Below are 21,079 nucleotides of genomic sequence, written 5' to 3'. Positions count from 1 at the left end.
TACTTGGCTGTTTGAACAGGACCTCAACACCTAAGCTGCAGTCTCTGCTACTAGTAATTCTAGATTTTGGTTTACTAGTGTCAGTGCAGCAGTTGTGATTAAACAGTTCGGGAACAATTTCCAATGGTGCAGAAATTGATAAGGATCTTTTGGGATCTTGTAGCTGTATATTATCGGTACCACACTTTCATGAGTCAGACTGAGGAGAGGTCATACACATCCGATAGAGCCCAGATAGATCTCATGGACGCCGTAAAGACATCCTCTACGTGTGCATGATGGGCTAGTGCAAACGAAATAACTAAAGTACAAACAGAGCCACCAAAGCTGAAAAACGAGAGTATTTAAACACATCAGACTGGCTAGTGCAAATGTAAAAATCAAAACTTACCGAAGAAAGGACCCAAAGTCTGATGCTTCACAGTTCAGAACATTAACAGCTTTGGGACTGCTTGAATGATCGAAGTCTTTTTTGACCATCCGAGCACAGAAACCTGGAACTCTAGCTAGGAGCACGACCAGGTGTGCTCTGAATATTGCATGGCCAACCTGAAAGATGACGTCAGCAAGTATTTCTTCTTTCAAAAGCCTGTCAAAAGAAAACCATGTATTGTGAAAACGCAAAGGGCACTGCTTTGAGTAGCACTTCTGTGAAAACACGGAGAGAACCTCCCAGAAAGTCACTGGCTTCGAGAGGAGTTCTCGACTGTGCATTACAACGGCTACCATTTATATGCGGGGCTGCAGCTAACTTTGACACGCTGCTGAATCACTCTGACTGTTCACTACTAACAAAGGTGCAAAGGTTACTTACCAGAGTACTTCTGGAAGTGGTGTTTAACTAGGGGCTCGCTCACGTGTCCTGGAGCATGTTATTTTTTGAATTGTGCGAGTAGGTACTGGGAACAACGCAGGCTGGAAATCCGCAATAAGCTCTTGATTCGTTTTGTAGCCCGAGTTCTGGCTAAGAAGAACATTAACAATCTTTAAAGTTAGGTAGAAGTGTGCTCTCCACCGCAGAACGAGCGCAGGCACTTTGCATTTGAATGTGTGATTTACATGAGGTTGCTGTGTACCTGAAAGCGATGGCAGTTCTATAAGTTGCTAAAGGTACGTCTGTGCCAGTGTCCCTGGAGTTATAGTGTGAGTGAAAGGGCCTACGTCACGAGAGACCAACAGGATGAAGGCTGAGCCTCTACTGAGAAGACAACCTGCTATAAGAAATTACGGGAGGGGAGGGGAGGGGGGGGGGGGGGGGGGGGGTAAGAGTGTTCTACCACTTACCAGTGGCGATGGTTGTCCGGGGGAGCACTTGGGAAGAGTGATGAGGCGATGCAGCAAGTAGAGCGAGGATGACTGGCCCAAAGCCAATTCAATTCAGAAAAGATGTATTTTGGTCAACGGTACTGAGTGCTTGTAGGTCAGTGGACAGAAGCGCTGCAGCACTCGGAACTGCACTAATGAAACGCACTCTATGCAGGAATCCCAGCCAAACACCTACGACTACTACAACGCATCCAAACGCCTCCGCCCGACTGATCGTCAACGTCCCCCGCCGCAGCCACATCACCCCCCACCTGAGAGACCTACACTGGCACCCCGTCGACAAGAGGATCACTTTAAAGCTCCTCACCCACGCACACAAAGCACCCCACAACGCCGGACCAGCTTACCTGAACAGCAGACTCAGCTTCTACACCCCCACCCGCCAGCTCCGCTCTGCCAGCCTCGCCCTCGCCGCTGTTCCCCGCATCCAACGAACCACCTTCGGCATCAGAACCTTCTCCTACCTCGCCGCCAAGACCTGGAACACCCTCCCTACCCACCTACGGCAGACCCAAGACCTACTCGCCTTCAGAAGACTCCTCAAGACCTGGCTCTTCGAGCAGTAGCGGCACCCCCTCCCCTCAGCGCCTTGAGACCCTCACAGGTAAGTAGCACACTTTACAAGTACTCTGATTGATTGATTGAATGAAAGCGCATGAAGTATATATTCTTGACTACTTAACACTTCGCAGTTCTAACTGTAACATTAATGAAATGTGTTAAATGCGAAAATAAACACGAAGCTGTGCATTGTAGTTCAGACACGCTGGAGCTGAGGGGAGTAACGCAGGCCTCAGCGGTGCTGCAGGGACCCCCATTCAGCCCAAAGCCAGTGAATATCTATGATATGTGAGACTCGGATGTCCCTAATAACATTCTGAGGAGGGCACATCTTCAAGCGTTATGCCATTGGCTGGGAGAGTAGAGAAAGAGTTGGAATTGCCCTTGAAATGAACAAATTCAAAAAGGATGCAAACGTTGTTGCAGAGGGTAGAAGACTGAAGTACAAGTAGGGTGATCACCTGGTATGAAGGCAAATTCTGGACAGGACAGTAAACCATTCAGGACAAAAGATCGATTTTACAGCCCCATCAAGGGAGAGGCTATACCCCATTACTTTATCTGTGCATTTACTTACTGTTTTCTACACAGCATTATTTATTCACTATGGTCTTTTTGTGATTGCCTCTAGGTATGCTACATTCAGGTGGCATATTATGTCCTTGTTCAATAGAAAATTAAGGTCTTTGAGCACGGTGCCAAGGTCATCACCCTCTACCCAAATCTATCCACTCTTTCTTGGAGAGAAAGGAACCGCAAAAGTTTGATTATGATTCTGAACATTTTAAAATCCATGGCAAACAATTTGGGAAACACGAAGGTTAGTGACCATCTGCCAGTTTAAACAAGTTGAACGGGGCGTGGCCAAGATGGTGGCTGTGTAGGACGTGTTCTCCTGTCCCGGTTGTCTGGAGGTGCCCTGTATCAGGGTTGGATAAGGTTCGAAGATGGTGCCATGTTCCCCCAACAGTTGGTTTTACCAGACGAACTGTCATCACTCTGCAAGACTCTTGTTTTTTTTCCCTCTCCTTTTGATTCTGTGCTTTCCAATGGGAGTTCGGGTTTGGTTGGGGGGGGGTTCTGGGGCTCCGCATCAGTTCTCTTGGTTGCTAGGCGTAGGTTAAGCCTGCAGGCTGCTCACTATGGCCCCACTAGCGCTGCTGTCCCGGGGTATCATGCTGGCGCTTCCTTTTTGTTAGAAGATTATGGGTAGGGATTTGAAGGTGATAAGCCTGAACGTCAGGGGCCTAAACAATCCTGTCAAGCGAGCGGCTATCCTCTCATTACTGGAAAGTGCCGAGGGTGACGTGTGCTTGTTGCAGGAGACCCACCTCCTCTCTAGGGATACTAAGCGGAGGAAGGATAGGCGATTCCCTATACAACTGTGGTCCTCGGGCCCGGCGAGGAAACATGGGGTGGCAATTCTTTTTAGTGCACGGGCGCATTGCAAAATTCTTTCCCAAGTGGTCGACATTAGGGGGCGGTTTTTAGCTGTTCGGGTCAATGGGGGGATACGCTCCTGACAGTTGGGTCACTGTATGCTCCAAATGAAAGGCAAGAGCCCTTCCTAAAGGCGGCCCTCTCTGAGGTGTTGGCATCCCCAGATGCGTTTGTGCTGGTGGGGGGGGGGGGGGGGGGGCCTGAATGTCGTCATGGACCCAGGGTTAGATAGGTCCGAGTTGCGGTCCCATCAGGTGGGGGCCTTGTCGCAAGGGGGGAGGCAATGGTTGAGTGAGGGTGGTCTGCATGATGTGTGGCATGCCCAGCATCCCCTTGAGCGCGATTACACATATTATTCCGCTGCACACAAAACTTATGCACGCCTAGACCATTTCTTAGCTCCCACCTCTCTGCGGCGACTATCACTCCACACTCCTTCTCTGACCATGCTCTTATCTCAGTCCTGCTTTCCAGTAATGGCACGAGGCCATCACCGTCGGGGTGGCGTCTTCGGGATTCCCTCCTCCACTCTAAGTCCGCAGTTACCCGAATCAGAGATGCTATCACGCGATACTTTGCCATTAATGCTGCCATTAATGCTCAGCCTGACATGTCCCTGGCATCGGTCTGGGAGGCTCTTAAACTAGTGGTCTCGGGGGAAGCTTACTGCGCTGGCTGCGACATATTCGAGGGTGCGCAAGGAGAAACGGGCGGTGTTGGAAACGGAGGTGGGTGCGCTGGAGGCGATACATAAGAGGACTGGGGCCCCACGAGTGTGGAGCGAGTTGGAAACAAAGCGGCGCATGTTAAAGCATCTTGATTGGGATAGGGCGGAGCACGCTCTCGTGCGCCTCCGGCACAAATTCTACCTTAGTGGGGATAAAGGGGGGGCGGACGTTAACGCATAGGCTGAGAGTGCGAGCGCAGTTGACGACCATTCATTCTATCCGGGACTCCCAGGCGGTGGAGCACACTACAAATTCCCATATAGTCGAGGGGGCGCGCTAGGTGGCGCACGGCGGAATGGCCGCGCTTTAGTGAGGCTCCCGCGGTCCGGCGTCACTATCCTACCTTTATCCTAATCTACATCGCCCCTACAATGCCCAAAGTGTTCTCCTACTCTGCACTGAGACTGGTGCTGGGTCCGGAGTGAGTGCCTTCACGATCCTGAGCTGATATCGCGGTCAGCGGGGTTGGAATTGACCCGGCGCTGACCAGCTGCAGTGGTGTGGAGCTCATGAGCGGGCACTGCAGCTACTCGAGAGCCGCAGCGGCCACTTGGGGAGGAGGCCCGGTGGAACTCGGCGGCGGCTCTCCCTGCCCACTGCCATTATACTGCAGTGCTGAATGATAGACGTGAATGCGGAGATAAGGCGGAGGCTGGTGCCTCGGAGATACGGATATGTTTTTCCATACTGCAGGTGGGGAAACGGTGCTGCTGCGAGGAGTGGATCAGAGTGCCGCCATTATATGTGAATGTGCCCGTGCGACTGCCTGTAGAGAAGCTGAGCTGCGTGTGGCGGGGGATCGGAAGAGGCCGCACAGAGCGCAGTGAGGACTGTCACTGGGGCACGGCAGGTGAAGAGAGCACCAGATTGCTGTCGATAAGCGCTGTCTGGCGCTGTGGAACGAGAACGTGGAAGCTGTGATGATGGGCCCGAGGTACGGCATGGAAGCCTGATTGATATACTGACTTGTCTCGGGGATGGCAGTTGGAGGTATTGCCACGTTATTGCCGAGGGAGGCAGGGCCCCATTACCGCTAAGAGCCCCTGCTCATTGTAAGGACACATAATTGGAGCATTACATGTTCGCTTGCGGCCTAACCTACAGACTGCTGCTGAGTAGGGCCTGTGCTCACCCGTGTTGGACAGTCACTGTGGGGTGGAGTGGAGGTATGTGAGGCCTGCTCCTCTGGCTCCGGTCTTGCTGAGCTGCGGCGAGTGCACGTGAAGGGTGCAGGTACTGGCAATTGCACGTTCTTCTGGTGCTGTGCGATATTTTGACCACTGGTGGGCCCCAGTGGCCGATACTGTGCATGGACATCTCAGGCAAAGAGCTTTGATACTACCTGCTAGTCGATCGTTGGATGTCAACCCGGGAGGCGCAGACTGTTGCAGGTTTCTATACATGGCAGAGTGAGTCAACAAACAACTCTCCACCTTCCTCGAGACAAACGGTTCCCTCGACCCCTCACAGTCCCGTTTCCGAGCAAACCACAGCACCGAGACCGCTCTCATTGCAGCTACTGACGACATCAGGTCCCTGCTCGACAACGGGGAAACTGCTGCCCTCATCCTCCTAGACCTCTCAGCAGCCTTCGACACTGTATGCCACCGCACCCTGATACAGCACCTCAGCAACACCAGTATCCAAGGAGCGGCCCTAGAGTGGATCATCTCGTTCCTCAACGGAAGAACCCAGAGAGTCCGCCTCCCCCCGTTCCGATCCGCGGCCACCGAAGTCATCTGCGGCGTTCCGCAAGGATCCTCACTCAGCCCCACCCTCTTCAACGTCTACATGAGCCCTCTCGCAGCCATCGCTCGCCAACACAACCTAAAAATCATCTCTTACGCCGACACCCAGCTGATCCTCTCCCTCACCAACGACCCCACCACCGCCAGATCCAGCCTCCAGGAAGGAATGAAAGACGTCGCGGAATGGATGAAACTCAGCCGTCTGAAACTGAACTCAGACAAGACGGAAGTCCTCATCCTGGGACCATCCCCTTCTGCCTGGGACGACTCCTGGTGGCCCCCTGCCCTGGGCACCGCACCCAAGCCAACGGATCATGCACGCAACCTGGGCTTCACCCTGGAATCCTCCCTCACGATGACCAAGCAAGTCAACGTCGTCTCGTCATCCTGCTTCAACACCCTGCGCATGCTCCGAAAGATCTTCCGATGGATCCCCACCAACACCAGGAAGACGGTCACCCAGGCCCTCGTCACCAGCCGCCTGGACTACAGGAACACCCTCTACGCTGGAGCCACAGCCAAACTCCAGAAAAGACTTCAGCACATACAGAACGCCTCTGCACGACTCATCCTGGACATCCCTCGTCACAGCCACATCTCTACCCATCTGAAGGACCTGCACTGGCTCCCCGTCAACAAGAGGATCACGTTCAGACTCCTCACCCACGCACACAAGGCTCTTCACGACATGGGCCCGAAATACCTCAACAGCCGCCTCACATTCTACACACCCACCCGCCAGCCCTGATCCGCCAGCCTCGCCCTCGCCTCCGTCCCACGAATTCGCAAATCCACCGCCGGAGGAAGATCCTTCTCCTACCTGGCGGCCAAGACATGGAACTCCCTCCCCACCCACCTACGGCTGACCCAGGACCATCTCTCCTTCAGGAAACAACTCAAGACCTGGTTGTTCGAGCAGTAGCGACTCCCCCCCCCCCCCCCCACCCCCGCACAGCGCCTTGAGACCCTAGCGGGTGAGTAGCGCGATCTACACATTTGCTGGATTGATTAATTGATTGATTGATTGAGCGTCGGCTGTAGGGGTACAGGTGGTCTGGATGTAAGGCCTCTGGGACACGCTGCCTTGGAGGTGGAGATATTCTTGGCATTGGAGGGAGAGCCGTTCACCTCACTTACTTTTGAACAACTACTGTTGGTTCTGCAGGGCTGCCACCTACGTACTGTCCGGCTGAAGTAGGGGATACGCCATGGGTCGGATGGATTCGAGGCAGTCCCGCCTCACGTTTGAGGCCAAACGCCCCCCGAGGAAACATCCTGCGGAGGAGATGGCTGCTGGGACTACGGAGACGGTTGGTGAGTCCCCGGGCGCTGGAGATGCCATGCAATTGATACTCAGAGAGATGCGCAATGGCTTTGCGACACTTGCTGGAAAGGTGGATACGCTCACGACCCGCATGGACAACATCCCGCATAAGCTGGATAACCACGACACTCGGCTCAAAGAGGCGGAGCAGCAGATCTTCGATTCAGAGGATGTCGCGGAGCAACTGAAAGCTGCGGTCACTCAAATGGACAAGCTTCTACGGATAATTGATGCAAAAAATGAGGACATTGAAGTGCGCAGCGGCTGCAACAACGTGAGTATTTTAGGGATTCCGGAGAGTACCAACACAGGGCGCTTAGAGCACTATGTAGAGAAGATATTGTCGGCGGTCACCGACGAGGGAACGCTGTCGGCCCAGTTCATAGTAGAGAGGGCGCACAGATCACTGGGACCGAGGCGGGTACACCTCCCCGTCCGATTATAGCGCGTCTACTCAATTACAGGGATCGTGACGCAGTCTTACGGGTGGCTAGGGAGAAGAGGCAACTAAACTACGATGGCGTTACCTTCACAATATTCCCTGACTTTACGGTGCGAGTGCAGGAGGAGAGAAAAAAGTTCAATGGTGTGAAGCAGAAGCTGAGACAGGAGCAGGTGGACTATGCGCTGTTATACCCTGCACGTTTGAGTATCACACATCAAGGACCTGTTAATTCTCGCCTCGGTGCCTATTCTAATCACGGGCCCCACGCTGCAACTCTGGGCAATAGCTTGCTTAGCCTACACACCGGCCCCAACAGCGCTACGGATGCCTGGCTTCACCCTGGGGGTGCCCAGGAGTGGACACTTCACAGGGAAAGCCAGGAGGGGTTCCACAGCGGTATGAGTATCAGCGCCAGGAAGCCGAATAGGCGACAACGCAAGGTGACCGTCTGGTGACAGTGCGCTCTATAAGTACCATGACATTTACATTTACATTTATGATGTCTTACATTTGGGATGGCGGACACTAACGGGGAGGCGGCGGTAACAATCATGTCTTGGAATGTGCGGGTATTAAACGATGCTAGAAAATGTAGGAATGTTTTAGCATATTTAGAGAGACACCAGATGCATATAGCGTTGATACAAGAGACCCATATAAGTCCACAAGCCCACAACACATTTGCTAGTAGGTGGGTGAATATCCGGCTATTTTCATAGTATTCTTCATATGCCAGGGGCGTAGGCGTGTTGATAAAGAAAACTTTACCCTTTACGGTATTAGGGGAACTCCTGAACTCAGGTGGGAGGTATGTGATAGTGTGGGGTAGGTTGGGGACTGATTCCGTTACTATTGTGAACTGCTATGCCCCAAATGTTGACACACCTGCGTTCTATACTGCCTTATGGGGTCGCATAGTCGACATTGGATCGATGCATGTTATATGGGGGGGAGATTTTAATGTGCCCATGAACCCTGTCAAAGAAAGAGCTGATTCAAATATGCAGTACCATGCTAGATCTCGAGAGGTTATGCAGGGACTCTTGGAGGAGAGCAGGTTACTGGACAGCAGGAGAGTGACGCATCCTGTGCATAGGGAGGGAACGCATTTCACGTCGTACACTGGCACCTGGGCACGCCTTGACTACGGTTTTATTTCTAGAGGGTTGGGTAATGGGTTACTGAAAGCGACATCTTGCCAGAACGTATTCTGACCACTGCCCTGTCTGGGTTCAGCTCCGACTGCCAGGTTATGATCGCCCTAGGCCTACATGGCGTCTGCAACCTACTGCATTACTGGATGAGGTGTTCAGAGTTGAACTAGGGGATGAGATAGAGGCCTTTTTCCCTCGTAACCAGGGCTCAATGGATACTGTCGAGGTAGTGTGGGAGGCTTTTAAAGTCACGGTTCGTGGTTACTGCATCTCCAAAAGCTGTGGGGTATTACGGGACATTCAGAGGAAAATCCTGTCTATAGAGAGGGAATTGAGAGACCTGGAGGTGCAGATGGTGCATGAGCGACCAGGGAAAGTACATGAAGAGTTTCGCACCAAATTGTCAGAATACGAGGAAGAGGCTGCGCGAGAGGCTAAGTGCCGAGGCCGTCACTGGGTTGCACGAAGATATTGTGAGGGGGAGAGGCCGGGGAGGGCGCTGGCGGAGCTTATTAGACACCCTCGTTTCAGTTCGTGTCTATCGGAGATTGATGGGTCTGCGGGGAAGATACGTCGGGATACAGAAGGGATAACTGAGGTCTTCGTAACACACTATAGACAGCTGTACACTACGCGGGTGGACGGGGAGGAAGAGATTGATGACTTCACGGCAGATATTGCCTTATGTTGGTTAAGCGATGTGCATAGGACTTTCCTCAGTGTACCTTTGGAGCTGGATGAGATCAGGGAGGCTATAATGTCTTTTAAGAACGGTAAGGCGCCGGGCTTGGATGGCTTGCCCGCCGAATTTTACAAATGCTACATTAATATTATGGCCCCGGTGTTGCGCGAAGTTTTTGAAGAATCGCTTGAGGTCGGCGTTCTCCCCCGCTCGATGCGGGAAGTAGTGATAACATCCCTCTTGAAGCCTGGAAAGGACCCCAGGAGCTGCGTCTCGTACAAGCCGCTGTCTCTGATCAATTGCGACGGTAAGATACTAGCCAAGGTGCTGGCTACGAGGCTGTCCCTTTTAATGCCAAAAATCATTCTCCCGGATCAGGCGGGTTTTGTCCCCAGTAGAGCTACGAGCCATAATTTGCGCACGCTTTTTTCGCTGGTGCCAACTGTTGCGCCCTATTTTCCAACTGCCGCAGTTTTTTTTAGACGCCTCGAAGGCGTTCGATTCGGTGGAATGGAGTTATCTATTCAGAATTCTACAAAAAATGGGATTTCCTACGTTATTTATATCCTGGGTACAGCTTTTTTACACCCAACCCACCGCTCGGGTGCTCATTAATGGTCGGCTGTCCGCCCCACTCACTATAACGAGGGGCACGAGGCAGGGTTGCCCGCTTTCTCCCCTGCTGTTCGATATAGCGATCGAGCCATTGGCGTGTAGGATACGACAGCTTCATCGACATAGTGCGTTCAAGTGTTTTCAGAGGCAAATTGCTATTTCCTTATATGCTGATGATTTAACGCTCTATGTGGTGGACCCGCAACAGAATCTGAATCCTTTGCTGCGTGAATTCCTGGTGTTTGGCAGACTCTCGGGGGTGAAGATAAATTGGGCGAAGTCTCAGTTTTTTCGGCTTACCCCTGCGGTTTCGGAGTTCCCCCTAGATTATCCTATCGAATGGTGTCATGATGATCTTCGATACTTAGGGATTCACATATCCAGGGATAGGGAGGAGACGCTTACGTTAAACTATGGCACAGCAATTACTAAGCTACGTGATGGTGTCACACGCTGGATATCTTTGCCGCGGTCTATGGCTGGTAGGGCTCCGCTTATTAAAATAGTGGTCATTCCACATTTTCTGTATTTATTCCTAAATATTCCGTATTATCCAGGCTCCTTCTACTTTAAGACGTTGCGTACAGAGATGATACGGTTGTTCTGGGGAGGTAAGCAACCTCGACTTAAATGGTCGGTGTTGGACCCGGTCCTTTGGGCAGGTTCACCCCGTGACTTTTTGCTTTTTCCTAGCCTGTTTTTGGAACCTGGATTGGTGATTTTAGGCCTCTGCGCACTTTTTCACTGTGGTACAGTGTAAAGTGCGTGTGCTCTCTGTGTATGGATGGTGAGTGACCTGCCCTCCCATAGGAATGAATGGGGAATATGTATGCCCATGGTAGATTCCTGATGTGTGGGAGTGCAGGGTCGAGTTTGATATGTGTGAACTCGTGAGAATGAATGCTGCAGAATGGTGTATGCGGCATGGCTGTGTTTAGTCTAGAAACGCCACTTCTAGAAGTTGGCATAATTGTGTAGTGAGTCTGCTGGCACGTGATTGGCTGATGGGCCTGGCCCAGGAGTGCCTGGGCCTGCTGGTAGATGGACTGTCTGGTGAGTAGGACGGGGTCTGCAGGGCCCTGGAGGAGGGGGTCTGAGTCAGCCGTAGATGAAAGGCCCCCCATCTGCTGTCACGGATGGGAGGGAAGAGCTCTGGTGGTGCCGGGCTGTGCCTGTCAGCCCACCCTGCTGCCTCTCCCTCCTGATGGCCCACTGTCACCTCTGACCTGAGGCTGACAGGAGAGGGAAACCAGATACACCCAGGGCTTAGGGGCTCGCTTACACAAAGACTTCAAAAGACTTCAAAGCCTTTTCTGTGTATAAGAAGGGGCTGTGTTCCCTTCCAATTTGTTCTCGTTTCTGACTTGAATCTGCCAGGGGCGTGCTGCTGCTTGGGTTCAGGGGAATCCCTGAGTCCTGCCCAGCCCCTGGACTCCTGATGGACTTTCCTGGACTCCTGGGGGACCCCTCTGCCCTGCCTGGGCTGATGGGGGGACTTGGCTTTGCCCCCCCCGGGAAGCTCTGGGGCTTTGGCAGCATGGAGGAGCTGCATTTTCCTGTGGATAGCGCTGGAACTGTATTTCTAGCGCCTGGAGGCGCTGAGCTTCCTCCTGAGAGCCTGGAAGCGCTCTGCCTGCTGTTCTAGCGCTGGGAGCGCTGTGGATGGTGCTCCAGCGCTAAAGAGCTCTTTATTTTGGTTCTAGCGCTGTATTTGGATTCTGAGCGCTGATAGCGCTTTGTCTGTACTTTTGGGCGCTTGGTTTTGCCCTTTAGCGCATGGAGCGCTTTGGATCTCCTTCGGCGCCGGGGAGCGCTCTAGCTGTGTTCTGGGCGCTTTGGCGCGCTTTGTTTCCCCCCAGCGCTTGAGAGCGCTGTTTAATTGTGACCGTAAAAGGAATCAGCCCCCGCCTGCCTGCCTAAGGAGAAGGGCCGCTGCGCTGCCCGCAGCGACCCGGAAGCGGTTGGCCGGCCGGCCAATCCTGTCGCGGCCGGCCGGAAGTCCCGCCCCGCAGTCCGGGGGAAGAAGAAGGAGGAAGGCGCGGGAGATGGCGGCCGTGGCGGGGCTCCTCTCGGCTGAGGGAGCCCCGAGGAGACGAGGCGACCGGTAGGCAGGGCTCCCGTGTGCCGAGGGAGCCCTGCAGAGAGAAAGAAGCTCGACCGCCCCCGCCGCGAGGCCTCCGTGCTGCACGAAGAGCCCCGCCTTCCCCCTCGAGGGAAGCGCCGCTGCCGGGCGAGGTGGAGGAGCCGCGCTGCCCCCCACGTCCAAGGAGCCGGTGAGTGGAAGCCGGCTGGGATTTGAAGTGCGAGGTCGCCTACCTCGCTGGTGCAGTGTGCTCAGCCGCCCCGCTCTGCAGAGGGCTCTGGGGTGGCTACGGCTGGTGCGTGGGGCAAGCATAGCAGGAAGGACCTGCAGGGCGGCCCCGGTTGGCAGTGGGTCGCCCCCACGCGTTTTGCGAGCCCAGGGAGGCTCAAGGGGCCTCATCTTGTTTGTGAGCCCAGAGAAGCTCAGAGGGGCCATATTTTGTTTAAGAGCCTGTTTGGCTCCAGAGAGGCTCCCCGCCCGCAGTTGTGATTAGGAGCCCAGCGAGGCTCCAATGACTGGGGCATGTGTTATGCCAGAGCCGGTGTGGCTCCAACGACCCCCACAGTTGTTCTAAGAGCCTGCTAGGCTCAGGGGGCATATTTGTTCAGAGCCTGTGTGGCTCCAACCTTTTGCGCAGTGTTGTTCGAGGGCCATGAGGGCCCCGGCGCAGTTTTGAGTCTCCAGCTGCCCAGCAATTAGTGGGCAGCTGCACCGTTTAGGCGCAAGATGGAGAAGGAGTCCCTGAGAGGGATAGAGTTGGCACAGAGGTGCCCGTCCAGTCACAGCTGCGCAGCACTTAGTGCCAGCTGCCGCGTTTAGGCCCTTGTGAGTGTTCCCAGGGGCCAAGCAAGTAGTGGGCCCCTGCATCGTTTAGGCCCTTGACATTGAGACTCAGGGCGTTCTAGCCCCAACAAGGCCGTTGGCCTAGGGACTGCCACAGGTGGTGGCTTATGTGAGGTTTTGCGCAATTGTATGGTTATTGCACCTCTGAATGTATTTCCTTGCATCATGTGTTATTCCTGCACCTCTGAATGTTTTAGACATCATATGACTTTTGCGCTACTGTATTATTCTAGTACCTCTGAATGTATTTGTATTGCATCATGTGCTTTATTCTTAACACCGCTGAATGTGTAGGTTTATGCATTATGTGTTTTTCTTTACTACTCCTCTGAATGTGTTTTATACATCATGGGTAATGTGTTCTTTCTTAGACCCCTAAATGCTGTGTGATACTTAGGTGGTTCTTTTTAGTACAGGTGGTCCTAGTGAGGTCCTGGTCCCCTGCGTGACAGTCTCCTAAGGGTTTAGGGTTGTGTAGGTGGTACTTACCTGTTCCCAGTAGTTATTGGATGTGATCTATAACTGTTACTTTGTGTTACAGTGAAGTTTATATACTTTTATTCTAATTTCTGACAAGTATTTCTATATCTGCAAAGTGTTGATTCTGACAGTGGCCCATGTGGCCCTGTCTTGTAAATAATCCCTTGTGAATATTGCCGTGCCAGTTGGCACAATGTACATGTGTGATTTCTATCTGATATGTTTTGACAATACAAAAGTTATTTTAATATAACCTTGTGTGGAGTCTCTTTTGTGGTGTACCTAATATGTTGTTGCTGTTGTGCGCTGGCGCAAATGCTTTACACATCGCCTCCGAGTTTAGCCTAGACTGCTCGTGCCAAGCTACCTAGAGGGTGAGCAGGGGTTATCTTGGCGTGTGACTTCCTTGCCCTGACAAGAATGGTGGTTTCTGCCTGGCTTTGGCATCAGCCTTAGCCTACCAGAAATAGCCGGTTCCAACAGTCGGTATTGACGCAGCCTTACGATAAGGGTGGCTTTGATGTCCCAGATTTTGAAGTCTATTATGAAAGTTCGCAGGCGCACTGTGCCTTTCTCTGGATGATGCCCACGCCTTTCATGCCACAGTTAGCGGTGGAGGACTGGATTGCACATCCTCTTCCTCTGAATGGGTTGCTTCATGGTTCACAGGCGGTAATTGAGACCCCGCCCACGACAGTAACATGTACAATAGATGCTTGGCGGAGGATAGCGAGACTGTTTCAGTTACGATTGCTATATTCCTCAAGGATGCCACTTACCTACCATCCTAAACTGGTGCTTTTGCAGGAAAGAGGGTTCTGTTTAATGTGCCGGCGCCTCAGGATTGCTATTTGGGGGGGAGGGGTCTATTTGCGGAGGGAAGGTTCGGCACTAAGGAATCCTTCTTTAAAGATACTCATCCCACACCTTTGGAAATTTTTTACTATACGCGATTGAGGCAAGGAATGAGAGAGGTCTTGCCGGACTTTCCTATGGAGCCAGAGAATTTCTCTCGGTTGCATAATATGTTAGGGTTTCCAGATGGCAGGCACTTGGTGTCCCGGCTATATGGGGATATTAGGGCGTCGAGGCAAGAAATTGAGGGCTCGGCTAGGATGCGGTGGAGCGCGGATCTGGTGCGGGAGTTGTCTGATGTCCAGTGGAAATACTGCTGTGGGCTTACGGCAAACATCTCAACCAGCTGTCGACTTAAGATCATTCATTATAAGTTTGTGCAACAGATGTATTACACCCCTGCTAAAAAATACAGATTCAAGTTGTCTGACCATGATAGATGCGATCGGTGTAATAGTGAAGGAGCTGGTTTTCTGCACCTGGCTTGGGAATGTCCTGTGGTTTATGAATACTGGACGCAGGTGCATGCGGCCCTTGAGTCCATGGTTGAGGCTACATTGGAAAGGGACCCCCTACTGATGGTTTGGGGTTATATTATGCCCATCCCCAAAACGGATAGGAAGTTCATGGATATAGCTTTATTGTTGGCCAAACGGAGGGTGGCGTGTGGCTGGGGGAGGGCTCCAAAATTTAAGGACTGGGTACAGGATGTTATACACGGTCAGGAACAAAATGGTGTTTATGCTGAGATGCAGCCGAGGACTTGCAGGCCCAAAGATATATGGGGACCCTTGAAATCATACCTCTTGAATGCTGCAGAATCTGACTCTGAGGCAGAATTGCCAAATGTGGTTGAGAGTGCTGGTGAGGAGGAGGACGGGGCTTCTGCTGTTTCCATTTAGACGGGGTGGGCCCTCTAGTACACCGGGTTAGCTTATAGGAAGGGCGGAGGGGGTGGCTATTGAGTGATGCTGTTATTGTCCTTACGCTTGCTGCCTCTGGTATTGACATGGTATACCCCTGTGTTGCGATGACGCTGCCTAGTTTACTTACCTTGGGATGGAAGTGTTAGCGGGTCTCTGTCTAGATATTAATGCCTGTGCTGAATGATACAACTGCACTGTATGGATTGTTTAGTTTCTGCTTCTGGTGCTACTGTTGCTGATATTGACATGCTGTACTGCTTTGACGCCACTTGACTTTCTCCCCGTTGTAGGACTATTGTACATGTATAATCCAATGTGTAAGTGCCTTTGTAGTTCTGTACTTGCAAAATACGAAAAATAAAGTTTGGAAAAAAAAATCCCATATAGTCAAAGCCTTTCGGCAGTTCTATCAGGACTTGTACAAGGAAGAGGCGTCAGACTCTGGGTGGGTGGCAACATACTTGGCTTCCTGCGGTATTACGCTTTTTCTTAAGACCTCGGCTGATGCCGTAGATGCCGCGATTCGTATAGAGGAGGTCATATCCCCGATTGCACGCTTGAAAGTGGCCAAATCCCCAGGGCCGGTGGCTACACAGCTACTTTTTATAAAGCGTTCCTTTTTAACTCGCCTCTTCAATTCTTTCTTGGAGACAGGTGAGGTGACTCCGTCCATGTCGGAGGCGGCCATCATGGTTATCCCCAAGCCCGGGAAGGATGTTAGGGAGTGTGGTTCATACCGGCCGATTTCGGACCTTAATATGGATATGAAGCTCTTCGCCAGTATCCTGGCATCGAGACTTAGCCCTTTGATGGACGGAATCATAGGTCCTGAGCAGTCAGGTTTCATTCCCACGCGGCGGGGGGGGGGCAATACTAAACGGCTCCTTCATCTTACTAACCTGGTCCACCGCTCTCGTGCTCAAACTTTTCTCCTATCTATCAACGCCGAGAAGGCCTTCGACCGGGTAGACTGGGAGTATCTATTTGCGGGTTTTTTTTTTGGGGGGGTTTTTTTTTGATCCTCATCTGCCCGACATACGTTCCTTAGATGCAAAAAAGGCAACCCAACCAGCTCACTGCCATTGGGAGCAAGGCCCTGGAAATTGAGCCGCTACACAAACCAGGCAGAAATTTTTACGAGTTGGTAGGAGATACAATGCACCTTAATAACGCTCCTCTAGGCGACTTCATGCCTGTAGGGCCAGTATGTAAATAGCGGAGTCGGGGCAGACCACAATACTGAGCCATGGAGTAAATGGGCATAATCATCGGATCTCTGGGGGGAAAAAAAACCCCCAAAGGAGACAAAGAAAGCTTTACTTCCAATCCATCAAAAGTTTCCAAAATGTGAGGCTCTGGACATTGCAAGTTCTTTTCAAGTCTACCTTAGATGTTTCATAGAGTGAGGTTAGCCAAGTGGAGTGTGTTGGAGGAGTGATATCCGCCCAGTGCATGCATATCTGCCGTCTTGCCAACAAGATGGCATAAAATAGAAAGGACCGCGCTACCCCAGTGATGTTTTGATCATACCCAAAGATGACAAGTGGTAGGGTCAAGGAAATATTGGTCTTGAGAATTGAATCTAAAGTAATTTTGATCTCCTTCCAAAGAGCAGATATATGGGGACATTCCCAAAACATATGTGTATCTGAGGCTGCTGGTAGTTGGCATTTATTACAGCATTTCCCGTCTTGATATTTAGATAGACGTAAAGGGGAGAGATACGCCCGATGTAAGGTAAACAGATGATTTCGTCTAAGCCAGGCGGGTTTAACTAGTTTATACAAAAGGGAGAAGGATTTTGTCCACAAATCCTCATCTAATGGCACAATTTCTCTTCCCCATAGTTCCATTGGGAGCTTGAAATCCCCATCTATCTCTTCCAATATGGACCAATACCAAAGAGCCACCTCCTTACCTCCTGCCTGTTTTTCTACTAGATGTTGTTCTAGGGGGCTCAGTCTCCCAATATTAGGATTTTTCCTGATTGATTCTCTAGCCCAACTACTGATTTGTATGTACTTAAATTTTGACAGAGTCGGCCCTACTTTCTCTCTAAGCTCCTCCCACTCTATCAAGGTGCCTCCAGATGTCAATTCACCCCATCTTGAGAACCCAGCTGTAATTAGAGGGATAGCCAGAGAGTCTTGCAGGCACAGTGGGAGCCCAGGAGAGTCCCATATCTGAGCATAATTAGAAAAGTATGCCAGCCCCACTCTACGTTTAATTTGCACCCATGACTCTAATAGTGTAAAAAGAGTCTTGAGCCTCACCTTTTTGAAGAACTTTCGATCTCCAAACTTAAATAGAAACCCATCTAGTGGAAGGTTTGCCCCTACCAGCATTGCCTTAAACAATCTCCCATTTGAAGAGGAATCTGGTGACTTCAGGAGCATTCTAGAGTGGGAGAGTTGGAATGTCCAAGAATAATACTGCAAGTCTGGGAGGGCCAACCCACCTTTTTCCCTCCTCCTCCTTAATTTTTTCCAGGCCAACCTAGTAGCTTTATTACCCCAAATGAAAGAATTAATTTCTTGCTGGCACTTAAGAAGTTGCTTGGAGTCAACAGCCAAGGGAATAGAGTTGAAAAATGAAAGTCAATTTCGGAAGGATAGACATTTTTACTATGTTGACTTTCCCAAAGATTGATAATCGGAGGCCCGCCCAGGATTTCAATAGGGCCCTACATTCCCAGAAGACCAACTCCAAATTAACTTTTGCTAGGGTGTCAATATCTTGCGTGATTTTAACTCCAAGGTAGCGGATTGAGGGTGCCACCCCAACGCCTGGATTGGCAATATTCCACGTCATTAGCTCGGTCTTCTCAGCGTTGATATCGTAACCCGATACGTTTCCAAATTCTTTGGCCTTTTCGACCACAATGGGGAAGGCATTTGCTGGGTCGCTGGTGTAAATTACTATGTCATCGGCGTAAAGCCCTACCTTTCTTTCCCAGCCGCCGAATTCGAATGGGGAAATTCTTGGATCTTCCCTAAGGGATTGTGCAAGTGGTTCGATATACATGTTAAAAAGTAGAGACAGTGGACACCCCTGTCTTGTTCCCCTACTAATCTGAAAGGGCCGGGTACATGAACCATTGACCAAAATGCTTGCACTAGGATTGGCGTATAACAGACCAATTGATCTCTGAAAGTTTGGCCCAATTCCGAATTGTGTCATGACCTCAGCTAAATATACCCAATTTACTCGATCGAACGCTTTTGTAGCGTCGAGGGTCATGATGGCCAAAGGGAGGGAGAACATTGAGGCGATATCTACTGCCCCAATTAGGTCATACGTGAGGTCTGAGAGCTGTCTACCCCGTATAAAGCCCTTCTGGTCGGTGTGTATTATTGAGCCAACCTCTCGTCCCAGCCGATTCGCCAATACAGCCGCAAAGAGCTTATAATCGCAATTTAAAAGAGAAATTGGCCTATAAGAGCCGCATTTGGCCGGATCTTTCCCGGGTTTTGGGATCAAGACGATATTTGCCTCCCCCCATGATTTAGGTGGGGTAGCACCATTGGCTAAGATGTCATTAAAGAGTTTTGTAAGCACTGAGACTATTTCAGGTGCCAGAACCTGAAATAATTCGCCGGGAAGACCGTCAGGGCCCGCTGCCTTGCCCCGCTTCACCTTTTTAATAGCTTCACTCACTTCTTCCTCTGAAATAGGTCTATCAAGCCGGTCACTTTGTTCCGAAGTGAGAGTTGGAAGAGTAATCTTCTCTAACCATTGAAGCATAGACCTCGGGTCATTCGAGATCTCCTCCTTGTAAATTTGCTGAAAAAACTCCAAAAATGCTTCTCCGATATCTCCGATAGAAGATCTTACGAGAGTCTCCCCCTCTACGCTGATGTGCTTTATGTGTTTTTTGGCCTGATCAGATTCGATTTTCCATGCGAGAACCTTACCCGCGGATTCACCATATTCAAAGTTTGAGAGCTTACTGATTGCCCATCTCAATGCGACCCTCTCCTGAAGAGTATTATCTAACTTCTCCTTTAGTTCCTTACGTTGTTCCTTCTCTTTATTTGTCCCTATTCCAGGTCCAATACGTTGGTCCAGGAGGGCAATTTTCTTTTCAATGTTGGCGATCTTTGCCCTGTATAGTTTTCCTCGATAAGAGGCCCTGTTGGTTATATGGCCTCGCAAATTTGCTTTGTAAGCCTCCCATACTATACCTAACTGAGTAGAATTTATATTAATGTCCATAAAGGATTTTGTTTCTTGAATGAGGAGGTCAACTTCCTTTTCCTCTAAAAGAATCGTACGGTCAAAAGACCAAAAAGTATGAGAGGATTGCTGAGCTACTTGTAAAGAAAAAGATATGGCAGAATGATCTGATAAGTGCGAGGGCAAATACACTAATTCCTTCAGGGAGTCTCTTAATGAATAACTAAAAAGAGCGTAGTCAATTCTCGACTTATGATTGTATTTGTAATTGTGATATGATACGCCGAGTGCGTCGCCTGCTCTCTCCCTCCATGGATCCGCCAATCCAAGCGTTGACATGACAACCCCCAGCGCCTGCCTGGATTTCTTATAAGTTAATGCCCTTGAGTTAGGAGATTTATCCAATTTTGGATTAAGTACTAAATTAAAATCACCCATCCAAATTATTGTATCGTGAGTTGTTAAAAGGTGGGTCTGAATTTTGTTCAAATATGAGGGGTCGTCCTGATTAGGTCCATAATAACCTACGAGATTGTATGGTCTCCCCTCTAGACTTACTTTGACATATAGCCACCTACCACTGAAGTCTTCCTCCTGAGCAAGAATCTGAGCTCTAACTTGCCTTTTGAAGATGATGAGAATACCCCGGATATTCGCATTATGATTAGTACAAATAAAGCAATCTACCCATCTAATTTTCCTCAACATATCCTTCACTTCTTGTTGGAGAAGATGTGTTTCCTGAATGACGATAACCTGCGCTGGAGAGTCCCTCAAATATTGTAGTATTCTATACCTCCTACTCTTGACACGCAGGCCATTGACATTCCAGGACAGAAATTTTATTCCCATCATCTGATATCCTTACTCCTACGCCGACTCATCGAGTCAGTATGATGAAAACATCTCCCAAGGCAGATTAAACAAAACTGAGATGTGTTTAATGGGATTTGTAAATATAAAACGGTGTCTGACAAATGAGGATATTTTGCAGTTTTTCCCCTTCCCCCCTCCCTCCCCCCCCCTGGAAAACCCCCCCTTACTTAACCTGGCCATTGATGCCAGATTTGTCTCTCTGAGGAGTCCCCCCTCACCCAGCCCTGTTACGTGTTGTTGGTGTGAGATGTGATCCGGCAGTATCAAGAATGAAATCCATTAAGGGGAAGACGCCATGAGTGTAAAGATATAGAGAGTAATATTGATAGAGGTAGATAAACCTCGTGGAGGTTTTCTCAAATTTCGCCCCCTTTTTTTCTTCTTTTTTTTTTTTCTTTTTCTCTTCCCTTTCCCTACTTTCTTCTCCTCTTCCCTTTCTTTTTTTTTTTTCTCTTTTTTTTTTCTCCCTTCCTTTATTTTATTCTTTCCCCCTTCCCTTCTCTTTTCTTTTTTCTTTCCTATTCTTTTTAAGAGCTTCGACCCCCCCCCCCCCCAATTCCGATCCGGGTTACTTTTTTTTTTTTCATCTTTATTTTTTTTTTTTTTTTTCGTTTTCCATCCCTGTTTTATTTATTTATTTATTTTTTTGAAACACCCTCCGTGAACATCCCCATTTCACCTTTTTTTTTTTCATTTCTTTAGTGTGTTTCTGCCCTGCTAATCTTTCAAGTTAAGTCAATAGATGGGGTTGTCCCCAAGAGGGGGGGGGATACAGAGGGACATATAGAGTGATGAAGGAACCTAAAATATCTTTATC

General features: G+C 50.2%; 1 protein-coding gene across 2 annotated transcripts in view; it reads right to left on the bottom strand.

Moving 5' to 3' along the window:
- Positions 1-21,079, bottom strand: part of BTBD8 (BTB domain containing 8) — a 419,591-nt gene that overhangs the window by 319,816 nt on the left and 78,696 nt on the right. Inside the window, exon 2 of one of the 2 annotated variants that reach the window (XM_078646322.1) lies at positions 392-589. The exons of the other annotated variant lie outside the window; for it this stretch is intronic. Within the exon in view, the coding sequence (XP_078502448.1) occupies positions 392-589 (198 nt within the window). The remainder of the gene's footprint in view (positions 1-391; positions 590-21,079) is intronic. 2 annotated transcript variants of the gene reach the window in all.

Source organism: Lissotriton helveticus, chromosome 1_1 (assembly GCF_964261635.1).
Source record: "Lissotriton helveticus chromosome 1_1, aLisHel1.1, whole genome shotgun sequence".
NCBI classification, from domain to species: Eukaryota; Metazoa; Chordata; class Amphibia; order Caudata; family Salamandridae; genus Lissotriton; species Lissotriton helveticus.
Note: the sequence above shows the minus strand (reverse complement) of the source record. Positions and strands in the feature narration are given on the sequence as shown.